Here is a 13196-nt window from a genome sequence, read left to right as displayed (position 1 = left end):
TAATTATAATTCACCAATTTCGATCGTTTTCCTATATTTTAATTGGTAAAAATAAGGAAGTATCATAGGATTTTCCTTTATTCAAATGTCTCTACTCTCTATGTATTCGATATAGTTTCTTCAAGTGGTTGAAATCCTTACCGGCGTTGAAAGATAATAGTCCCCATATGCTACTGTGTGGTGTTCAAATGTGTTCTTCAGATATATAGAGATAACTTTATTATACAAAGGTTACTAATGTTAGTTGTATTAACTGTTTTTCTAGGAGTTAGGAATACAAACGTACGCAAAATATGTATAAACTAAACTTTTCTCGGATTCGAAAAACTTTTAATCTTATCTTAATCTTAATCTTAATCTTAATATCTTAATCTTAATACTATTATAAAGGCGAAAGTTTGTAAGGATGTATGGATGACGGATGTATGGATGTATGGATGTATGGATGTTTGTTACTCTTTCACGTAAAAACTACTGAACCGATTACAATGAAATTTAGCACACATATAGAGGGTAACTTGGATTAACACATAGGATAGGTTTTATCCCGGAAATCCCACGGGAACGGGAACTATGCGGGTTTTCCTTTGAAAACGCGGGCGAAGCCGCGGGCGGAAATCTAGTCGATTATAATAAACCAAACTAAAGATGAAAACGAATAAATATGTCAAGCAATTAAAAAAAATATTATTTAAATATATTAACGACTTATACACTTTTCGCCTAACCTTTCGTAATATTAACTAGGTAAGATGCATCTAAAGGGCCCTCTCGACGGCATTTAAAAATAGTTAACTAGAACAAAATTTACATATGCTAATAGCGATAGTGATAGAATTATGAGCATAATTAATCTTGTTGGGTTTTTTCTTTAAGTTCTCACGGCTCGTTAAAATAATATCCAGTTTGACTTATTTACAAGGATAGAGAAGATGTCTGAATCATTAGCGTTATTAATTGTAAGCTAAAAAGGATTGAGATATGAACTAGTTTGGTTTTGGCTAGTGAGGTCTTGTTAGTTTTTGTGATTAATTTGATGGCTTATTTACTCTGTTATCGTATTCTTTTATGAGTTAATTTCGGGATAGCACTGCTTAAACAATGTGGCATTTAGTACAAGCTATTTGATGCTACAAAAAACATTGTAGAACTTCTACAAATTATTATTTTTAATTAACGTTTACATTTATTTATAAATAAATATGCAGCTGAAAATTTAAGATTTATTATTCTGTCCTTGACGATGCTCGTTCTAATAGCGCTTGTTTTTAGAGAGAGAATTTAAAGTTATAGAGCCACAGTTTCCTTTTATATAAAATTGGTTTTATTCTTGAAATAAATTGTATAATTTCTGGTATCTGTAAATAGATAAGTGAAACTAGATAAAAACTTAATTAAGAAAAAATATGCTGCGCCTTTTTATCGATTTGATTTATGTATAAAACTGCACCTACGCAATAAATTTTATCTGACTCGATCAAGTAAAAAATGCACTAGAAATGATATGATATTATCAGGATAAATATGTTTATTTATTGCGATTAAATGAATGAAAATAGCTCAATTACATCAGCTATTTGGGCTTATCTCTTAAATTAAGATATTGCTTCCAGATATAATAATTCATAAAATTAGTAAAAATAATTAAAATGAATAACATAAGATACAAATTGGGCATTGTTATCATTTTGTTACGACCTTCAACACAGGAAATGACTTTCCAGAAATATTATGTAAAAGTCACCAAAAAACACATTTTTTGTCATGCAATTACGAGTAAATCTTACCCTTTTAGCTTATCTACCTTCAAGTCATCCAAACTTACAAACTCACGTCAGTAAAACCCAAAAAACAAGCTTAAAAAGTCATGGTATTGTCCCCAAAAACTTCAGTGCGCGACTGTACCCCGTATACTACGGTTACAATTGTATAAAATTATATTGTCTGCGATTGTACCTCAAAAACAATTGATGCAGATTAATAAAACGGCCAATATGATTCAACAAGTTCAGACGTTTTATCAAATTCACTTGCAACTGCCAGTGCCTTCGCGCGCGCCTAATGGAGCGAGCGTATATCGATAGAATTTTATTCCGTACAATAATTGCGAATTCATTGATGGGATTCGTTTAAAAGTGTGGGATTGAAAGAAAAATCATCGATGGGATTCGTTTAAAAGTGTGGGATTGAAAGAAAAATCATTGATGGGATTCGTTTAAAAGTGTGGGATTGAAAGAACAATTATTGATGGGATTCGTTTAAAAGTGTGGGATTTAAAGTACGGTCATTGATGGGATTCGGATTAATGTGATTTGCGGTTAGTGTTTTATGTGTTGTGTGTCTAATGAGATGACGGCGTTACGCGATTCTATTGGAGTATTCAATGTTTGTACTGATGGGAAATTGTAAGTTATGTCTTTTTATGCGTTATACTCTTTAGGACATAGAAAAAAAGTCCGCCGTAATACAGAAAATTTCTCGACTCTACTTTATTGGGTATTACTTCAATTGCACGATGTTTACGAAATATTAAATAAGATATAGGTACAATCAAAAGCATTCAAACTATATAAAATGTAATCTTCTTATCTTCTTATATATAAAAATGAATCGCAAAATGTGTTGGTAAGCGCATAACTCGAGAACGGCTGAACCGATTTCGATAATTCTTTTTTTATTATATTCCTTGAAGTACGAGAATGGTTTTTATGTAGAGAAAACGTAAACATGTACCACGGGCGAAGCCGGGGCGGACCGCTAGTAATATATAAAAATGAATCGCAAAATGTGTTGGTAAGCGCATAACTCGAGAACGGCTGAACCGATTTCGATAATTCTTTTTTTATTATATTCCTTGAAGTACGAGGATGGTTTTTATGTAGAGAAAACGTAAATATGTACCACGGGCGAAGCCGGGGCGGACCGCTAGTATATTATAATATTATCAACCTATAATTTCTTTATAAATTGAAGTCCCGTGTCCCCGTAGTGGGGTAGGGGGCAGATGCATTATTCATACATCTGTTTCACTGATCGATTTTTCTTTAGGGACAAGTAGGTGATCAGCCTTCTGTGTCCTGCCAAACCGAGACAATTTTTTTTTTCGTCTCCACCGGGAATCGAACCCAGGACCCCTCGGTTCTACGCTCACGCGTCAACCACTGTACCGAGGAGGTGGTCAACGTTATAATTTCTTTATAATACATGTTAAATGTACGAATAATATAATATTGTAATAAGCAATGCAAAATATTTTTCTTAGCTTTACATGTTTTGGTCGTGTTTTATTATGGCAATAATTTATTTTTACCTTCATGACATCACTCTATAAGCACCGTGAATGATTTAATAATATATGCAAATGCAAATACCTCATTCTGTATGTTGGTATCATCTTATGGCCAAATCACTGAGCTAGATAAAATAATATTTTGACAAATAGGTAGATATATACTTAAGTAGGTAACTAATTATTGTAATTCTGGGATTGTAGAGTTTGGTTTTAATAGAGAAATAAAAAAATGTAGGCAAAACAGCGGTAAATAACTAGTTATATATTTTAAATCATTTTTCATAAGAAGCGCAATATACCTAATGACTCACCTGAACATACGTAACCTACTTAGAAAATGTTGAATATTTATGATTTATCTTTCAATAAATATATATTGTGTATATAATAATGATTGATATTGACATTGACTTACTTATCTGTGTGATAACTGATAAGCCTTTAATATGGTCGTGTGAACGCGCCAATGTATCGAAAATTTGATATTTCAAATATTTAATTTTCAATTTAAATAGGTACTATGTTCAAGTTGGCATTATATCGATTTTACTTTTTCGGTCAGAAGACGTATCTTAAATACATATAATTAAGTTTGTCTTCAATATTTGAATAGGTTTATATTTATTGAGTATTCGTTATCCGCCCCCGCTTTGTCCGGTTCGTGATAATTAACACATACTACCTTACAAACAAACTTTTTATGATTTGTACATGACTGATTGTTTATATACAATACAGATGATATTTTATATACCTTAAGTATTTTAGTACTATCTGTCTGGTAACTCGTAGTGTACTAAAATGTCCATAGAATGATACATATATCTATCCTTCTAATTGTCAATCTATCGCCCAATCAATCTCTACTTCGATAACAATCATATCTTTCATTGCGATAAAATATTAAATAATAAATAGAGATAAAAGTCTGTCCTTTTCTTGAACTGGGTAAAAAGTTCCTTCTCAAAAGACGACAGGACTCGAAAGTCTATAGAAGGGACCTTGCCTTTTCATCGATCTTCTTAAAATGACATGTACTTTTATTAATGATCAAATGGCGTGGTATAATCTATATAAATTTAAATCAGATGCTGTTGGTGAGTGAATCAATTGAAAATGACTGGACAGGGCATCATTAAGCATTTGTGGCCCGTATGTGGTTTGAAGGAACAATTGACAAGGAAGGTCGTAAAATTGTAATTCAGACACTTTAAAAAGTTTTTTATATGTCATATAGGTAGATCAAATAAAATATTGTAGAATACCTACTAGTTTGCTTTGTAGTTTTAAAGAACGACATGGACAGTCAAACAGACTTTTTCATACTACCTATGTTGTGACTAGTTCGTTCCTGCGGTTTCACTCACGTTTTACCCGGATAAATGTAGACAATGTATTTATCCAGACCATATAATCTATCTCTCTACCAAATTTCATACAGATCCGATAAGTAGTTCTTGCATGACATGAACAAACATCGATACATTCTTACGTACTTTCGCGATTATAATATTTAGGTAGTAGGATTGTTTTATCATTTCCTTAAGACTTTTTTAACAGACGTAATGAACAAACTATATTACAAGTACGTACGTGTACTATCATTTACACAGTCGGTTAAGTCGTGCGTAGACGCTAATGTTACAATAGGTCATTGTTTCCCGTATTGTTACTGTCGCCACCATTAACATACGCATTGTCTGACTTTCACTACGTTATGCTTTTTGATTTTTATATACCTACATCCTTCGTAATGAATATCAATGGTTGGCTGCGTTAGGGCAATGCTGGTTATAAAGATAGAATATAGGGGACCTACTAGTAGGGTTGCCAACTTTTTTTACAAGAAATAAAGTATATTCAGGTCTATGAAGATTATTAAACAGTATTTTAGCAAAACAAACAGTATTTATTGTAGTGTGCACCCTCTGACTAAATAAAAAAAAATTGTGAGCGTCTAAATGTAACACATAGATGTGTCTGCACTTTGATGCTGAAAACAGTATTTTGTATACTTTTTTTTTGTTAAACAGTAAAAAGTATAATTTAGTGATAAACAGTAGAATACTGTTTAAAACAGTATAGTTGGCAACCCTGCCTACTAGGAAAGTGCATGCATTTTAGACCACATCTTAGCTTTCCATCAGGCGAGATTGTGTTTACGCGCTTCCCTATCTACAGAAAAAAAAGTTGAGGTGTCTAGCTTTTCGTAAATGATTTACCAGCTGACGAAAGTAATATTCAGGCAATTGATTTTTGATCGATTAATAAGATTTCTTTTCAACGTCTGGTTGCTTTGTAGCGTACCTTAGCGGTGCAATTTTTGGGAAACAGAAAATTAAGGCCATGTAAACTGATTTTTGACCATTTCGTAAACTCTGTTTGATTACAGATAGATATTTCATACTTAGATATGATTGCATAACATACATTAAATCCACAAAAAATAAATCTTCTATTTTGAAGTCGGATAAAATCCTGTAATCAGGCAAATGTCATGCTAAATTGTGAGATAATAGTAGTCACAAGATCAATCTTATCAAAATTTGTGATCGGATTTCTTGATAGCGACTTCCTTTGTTGTACGCTATTATTTTAAAAATCTTATCGTTACGTAATACAGTAGTTTATTGTAATCTGATTGCAATTTCACGGTAGGTATACAGAATAAGCGTACATATCGAATATTGCTATAAACTTTAGCGCAACTAAATTAAACTCATTACGAATATAAATTCCATCCAATCCAACACAGAAATATGAAAGATTTTGCATGCATAATATTCAAGATAGTGTAACTATACGTGTTAGATATCGTTGTATCCCACTTCCATCTTACAATCCTACACATTGAATCCCACTTTATAACAAGATTTATTACTCAAAAATCTAACAATTTTTACTCAATTTTTACTAAACACTTTTATTAGCATTCATATTCTAGGTGTTAGATATCGTTGTATCCCATATATCTTACAATCCCACATTCTGAATCCCACTCGCTAGCAGCAATTTTACTAATTTTTGTGGACATTCACATATCATCGAAAGTATTGAACATACCCAAAACGTGGTTTATGTTTTTGAATTATTTTTTATCAAACGTCTGAACCTACCTCAATATAATTGCAAGTTATGCCATAGGGTAAAAGTGGGATAGATGCCGCACTAGGATAGATGCCCCATTTTCAAAAAACCTCACTTCCCAGAGTCCTGACTACGAATTAATGATTTAAATAGGAGCTCCTATCACCCCGCACCTCGTGTACGCATGAGCTGTTGTTTGGTGAAGACGTGTTTCGCTAGTGCGTGTTATAATATCGGCGGCGAACTTCATGAACACGTTAAAATTTAAAAAGGTTGATATTTGCCTTTGCATAACTTTATAAGTATTAATAAATTTCACTATATTTCTGATTATGTCTATACACTGGTTTATTAAGTACAAATCTAAGTGAAAATAGTGGCTCTTTTGTTTTTATTTAATAAAAAAAATACTGGGGCAGCTATCCTTATCAAAAAGGATAGTTGCCCCTTTTTTTTCGAGGGATAGATGCCCTTAGGGGCCTCTAAGGGCATCTATCCCTCAATACATATGTACATATTAGTATCGATAATCACAGGTACTGTTTATATTTTTACCTGATTGCGTCAGAGGTTTTCTCTATGTTAACCGATTTTACTCGTTTAATTTGCTTTTTTTGTTATTTTTACTTACTTATTAATGATCTGCCCTTATACTGATTGTAGGAGAACCACGCCACGAAAATACAAAAGAAAAGAAGGAGTGCGAGCGCAAGTATATTCTTGGACAACAGAACAACTATGTGAACTTGACATTTGCTGGTTTATCATATAAATTTTATTAGACTTCGAGTTTATAGAGTATGTAAGGCATCTATCCCACTCTGCAGGCATCTATCCTCCTTAGTATTTTCATGGTGGGGCAACTATCCAACTAGGTAGGCATCTATCCTCAAAAAGGGTGTTCTACAAAAATATTTATTACACATTATCTATAAATGATAAGATTAAAAATATATATAGTAATTCAAAACAGATAATTAACCTAGCTACATTCATACAAAGTGTTCGTATAAGATTCATGTTTTTAAAATTATGAGGCTATTTCAAAAAGTGGGGCATCTATCCCACTTTTACCCTATATAACCTATTGAAAACTCGTTTTAGCATTGATTTGTTGAAGTTATAAGGCGATGCCAAAACAGGTTGGTTTTTTATTGATAAGGACATGAGCTTATAATTTAGATATTATGGAAGAATTAGGTTTATACATTTAAATATTTTAATTTTGATTAGGAATTCTTATTACTTGGTAAATTCAGTTTTATTGCACAAAATATTATAAAGCCTATAGAATAAAAGACTTTACGACTTGTTAGTTGTTGTTGCGAATTAGTAATTCAAAAGATTTATGTTAGTTATTTATTTTATAACCCATTGAGCCCCGAACGGCCCGATCGGGCCACGACACAATAGATTTTCTATTGTGTCTGTGATTCCGGGGTCTGAGTTAATAACACAGTTTTGGTAGAAATAAAAATCACAGACATATACGACATGAAAAAACGATCGAATTTTGGTGTCTTACTGCGTACGTGAATCCATATTTGTATTTTTATTCTTCATTCTATACTATCCATCTATATCTATGAGAAAATAGCATCAATTCATCGACAACTATTGCATATCTACGTCTGATTCATACAATCCGTGTCAGACAGAAAGGGCGTCAGTCGATTGTTTATCGTCTCTCAAATTGAATCAAATTGTACGAATATCCGGTTATCGTACGAGGGATATCATTTTAGTTGCTGATCAGTTGGAGATGGATGTTGTAGAAAAACTTGGTATAGAACAATTTTATGAAAATAAGGAGAGAAAATCGTATCGACAAGTAAAAAAACTAAAAAAAAAAAAATTAAATATTCAATGACGAATATCTCCTTTATGAGCAGACAACAACTTTTGATGAATTGTCTATTTCTAACTCTAGTTTTTTTTGACTAACTTGCGGAGCTCTATCTACTCTTTGATCAAAAATAATTTATTTTTGCTCGGTTATAGTGCAGTAGCAAACGTTTTAAGTGCTATTTTTTTGTAATATTTTAAGTAATTTGCAAGGCCTAGAACTATTTAAATATGGAGTAACAATACCGTTATATGCAGATTTCTAATCGTTTCTCTTTATTTTATTGTAAGCCTTGATTTCAATGTCATTCGATAATGTTGAACTTCACGGTATCAATTTGTCTTTTTGTAGCTCTATCAGTCATTCGTCATTCTACAAAATGAAATACGTTATGACTAAAATACTTACGTTTTTATATGTGCATGTTTGATTAATGACTTTTTCAACTTATATTTAAGTAACGAGACGTAGGTACTTAATTTTTTGTACGACTTTCGTACGAGAAAACGATCCGTTTTCCAAACATCATTGTATTAATCTTTATTCTTATTTTAGAAATATTTATACTTTATAGTTTATTATTAGTTGATAATTGTGTCTAAAGCATTACCTATATTTTACTACCTTGACCATCATATCAGCATAATAATTATAACATCGCATGAAGAAGAATATTTAATAGCTAGTCAATATAATTAAAGACAAGCGGAAGAATAGCTCAGCATAACTCTTACATCTAAGAGCAACTATCGAATAACTAAAGTATCATCTTAATCACTATAAACATAACTAATAAGTTTCCTAAAAGCATAAAAAATTATATCTAAAAGCTAACTATCGAATTCGTAGCGCAATATTCTTGGTTTAAGTTTCGTAAAAGTATATTTAAGCATTTTTTGATTGGGTGTTAGTTCCCTGTATTCAATTAATTAATTTCTTTGTTCGCAGGCCTCTTCAAAGGCTCAACCACCACTCTCGACGGTATCGGTCTGCGGCCGATGCCGGCGGAGCGGCCTAAGACGTTGCGCAAACTGAAGTCGTTGTACGATGCGTCGCCGACAGAGCCCCCCAGTGTGAATACTAATAACATAGGCAGCAATGGACAGGTAATAACTTTTAAGTCTCTTGGTCGAGTGTAAGATTGATTTGTGGTCGGGAGCGGTTAGAAATTTTTGTTATATTTAGTAAATAATAATAATTAGAGAAAGGTGCTCGATGACTTTTAGTATTGCTCTTTTCTGTAATTCATCAATAAGCTCTACCATAGTGAGGAGAATTTACATTGTGATTGTAAATTCGTAGTTAAAAGTATCTCTTGAATCCCCCAGATCTTGTTGTTTCAATAGTAATACTTTTCCTAGTCCAACCAATTAATCAATCACAAAACAGTATGCTTATCGATACATTAGAAGGCGTTGTCTGGCAGATATCATTTCTAGCGACAAGGCTTCTAAATGTCCTTTCTTCCCTAGGTGGATAGAAACCTCAATGGCACAGAAGACGAGGTCAGAAGAAGGAGTAACACCACCAGCTCGACGCACAGCGGAGACAAGTCCCTGTCAATCCTTAGCCCATTTGATGAGCAGGTAATTAGTACTAGTTATGATTGACAACACATCTACATAAGAATAATAAATACTTTGTGAAATCCCAAACCTGAAAGTCCAATAGTTTCTCAGAAAAATGTATCACCACAAAAATGCATTGTAGAGGCTCGGATTCTCTGTGACGTAGAGCTCTGACTGTAAAGTTATATTCATTTTGAAATTAACTAACGGAATTTAAAAGTAATTAATTAATTTTATACCATGTTCCATATAATGCCGTTATTAATACACACCTATATGCTATAATTACAATTAGTTAAATCCCTATCTCAAAATCACATGAGGCATAAAAATTCGCAATATGTAGGTATACAACACTAAACCCCATTTTTGCATTACGATGTTAAAATTATGACTTCTAGCGTTACCTAGGCATTGTGTTGAATACAAATTTAGTCATTCGTGTTCATGTGCCCATGAAGTGATGACAAAGGCAGGAAGTGGTAGAATTAGTGCCTAACCGTCAGAACACCTGCGGTTTCTTTAAGGATATGTTCTTGAATATAGTATGTACATATATTGGTTAGACGTATAATTGTATGGCCTTGGATAGATATGGTTGAGAAGGCAGGTTATCGACAGAGACTTTTTAATGTGAATTTCTGATGGTATTTTAGCATCATTCTAATAGACAAAGGTTAAGTTTAAATTTTTAATTATTGAGATCAAGAAAGTGTAAATACATAAATGTATATCGGGTATAAATATTAAGATTTGTAACGCACTTATTTCAGTCTGCAAAGACATGGACATAAAAAAATTAAAGAAAAACATGCAAACATTCGGATTCGTAGTTAAGATAGGTGAAATATTAATTGTGCTATAGTACAGCTAAATGTAGTCCTACTTTAAAAATAATATTGCAGTTTTTATTAAAATATAAAAATCTCGATGTGGAAAAATAAACCTGCTACGGAATATTTCACAGCTGCCGATAATAATCAGTCATCATGACATCAACGATAATTTAAATGTACTGAAATTTATTTAAATCGACATGAAAATTATGTCGAATTTGCATTATACATACATACATGATTGTGGCTTAAACGCGTGAATTCAAGGATACGTGATGAGGCTACCCTGACACGAATTTTGCGAATTTATCACGAAAATATAGAAAATACTAAAATACTGTAGTTTTATTATGTCTTTATTTGTTTTAATAATTGTCATTTGGTCGCAAAATGTGAAAGATGATTAGAAATTGTAAACTTAGTTTATAAATTGTACTCGTACTTGAATTATTTTGCGAAGTTGTTCTTGTTAATAAAGAAGGTCCTATTTAATTTTAATTAAATAGATCAGAACTAAAACAAAACTTAGAATTTATAGAGTAAGAACTGTATAAAAAAGAGTAGAAACTGTATTTCTGCTGAATCAAAATGTTGCCAAAATAGTTCCTAATTCTTCAAATTTTAACTTTTATTAACATTCAATTAAAGAGATATTTTATGTTTATTTTTTAAGACTTTAAAATTAAACGATAAATACCATTTTTGCAATTCCATTTATCGATTTAAACAGTTATCCGCTCATACGTCGAAGTGACACCTTTATGCAAGCGGACAGGTGTTTTGTAAACTGTCAGTCACAGGTGCACGAGACACCTTGCAGACTGCAGTTGTATACGATATTACTGTGTGAAATTAATTGGTTATAAACATTTCAATTGTAACAATAATTGTTTAATTTTCCAAGACGAAGAGCGAATTTTTATGCAGTGTTTGTCACTTTTTTGAAACTGCATGATTAATGTTGATCAATTTATGGTGTATGTAATTTTAGGAATAGTTTAATATGATTAATTGATTAATAATTCGAGAGTAAAGCGCGTCACACACGGTGAAGATACTATAATATTTTATCTTAAGATACTGTTATATTTTATATTACAGTATCTTAACGCTTCCGGTATCAGCGTTCGGACCATCATTTTTCTTTTTGTCATTGCGTACTAAGACTCCTGTAGAACCGCCATCCTGTTACAAATTACCCACAAAATTTCGCGTCATTTGTAACAGGATGGCGGTTCTACAGGGGTCTTAGTACGCAATGACAAAAAGAAAAATGATGGTCCGAACGCTGATACCGGATGCGTTAAGATACTGTAATATAAAATATAACAGTATCTTAAGATAAAATATTATAGTATCTTCACCGTGTGTGACGCGCTTAAAGCTTATAGTATAAAACTAAACATACCTACTTGTAGATGTATTGACTATTTTAGATCAATGCATTCCTATTGTACACATACAAATATTAATTCTCTATTAGGATTCGAATTCACATCCTCTGTGTATTATAAAACGACATGACACCACTTCCTAAGAAGAATATCAAAACAAAAGACATTGCGGTTAACTTAGGTACGTTATTTGGGACAAACGGGCCATTTAACACGTCACCAGGTCAAAAGGAACATTCGTAATCTAATCGACAATAATTAGTCACGCGTTTTGTTCTATATTATATAATTATCTATTGTAAGAAAATTGGCCCCCTTGGTTCTGCTGTATATGTGACCACAGTTCGATGTGTGTGGGTAGGATAAGCACGTGCTGTGAAAAAATAAGTTTCAAACAATATTGTACTTTACTAATAAACAACAAATTGAAATAAGTTAAAGTGTAACAATTTTAAATAACCCCTAATGCTTTTAGTGTCGTGAAAAGGCAAGGAGTATTAGAATTCTTAATTTATTTTAATGGTGAGCAAATTCTTAAAAAACAATTTGATGATACCTGGTTACTTTGACTCGATTATCGTACAATATAAAATAATTGATCAGGAATGCAAAATAAAAATACATCGATAATTCCCAGGAGTGTTACAATAGGTAGTAAAAATACAATTTCTTCAACAGGAGGAATGGGCAAAGATCTCCGAGATAATGGCCTCATTCGGCAGCAAGTTAGTTCGGGAGTCTGTCTTCGTCTCTGAGCTAGAACAGGAGTTCACATCCAGGCTGGGTTTGAGCTGTTCTGAGTCCAGTCTCAGTCCTTCTGTGGCTTCTACTTTGGGTTTATGGCTGTCTAGCTTGGGCCTGCATGATTATGAACCCTTGTTTATTGATAGCGGCTATGACGATATCGATTTTGTGGTAAGTACCCTTAGTAATACGTTTTTATAGTGTTCTTTAGATGTTTTTATTGGTATTTATAGGAACTTTTGTAAGGATATTAGCATGGCAAATTACCAGAATGTTAGATACCATATATAGCAAACAAACCACTTGACTAACTGGATTTCCATTAAACCGAGGAATCCCGGGAGTTGGTATATTTAGGTCGATGAAGATGAATTATTACACGTATTATTTATGACTCGAGCTATGAATAACTCATATTACGTAAAACAA

The 13196-nt window shown here is 32.5% G+C and overlaps 1 protein-coding gene across 1 annotated transcript in view; it reads left to right on the top strand.

The window, feature by feature from the left end:
- Positions 1 to 13196, top strand: part of LOC149897194 (uncharacterized) — a 99986-nt gene that overhangs the window by 75117 nt on the left and 11673 nt on the right. The window contains exons 12-14 of the mRNA XM_090116839.1: positions 9174 to 9331; positions 9698 to 9811; positions 12702 to 12938. Of these exons, the coding sequence (XP_089972965.1) occupies positions 9174 to 9331; positions 9698 to 9811; positions 12702 to 12938 (509 nt within the window). The remainder of the gene's footprint in view (positions 1 to 9173; positions 9332 to 9697; positions 9812 to 12701; positions 12939 to 13196) is intronic.

This window comes from Colias eurytheme, chromosome 26 (assembly GCF_061535395.1).
Source record: "Colias eurytheme isolate Ceu_HAF_F1 chromosome 26, ilColEury1 Martin Lab GWU primary, whole genome shotgun sequence".
NCBI classification, from domain to species: domain Eukaryota; kingdom Metazoa; phylum Arthropoda; class Insecta; order Lepidoptera; family Pieridae; genus Colias; species Colias eurytheme.
Note: the sequence above shows the minus strand (reverse complement) of the source record. Positions and strands in the feature narration are given on the sequence as shown.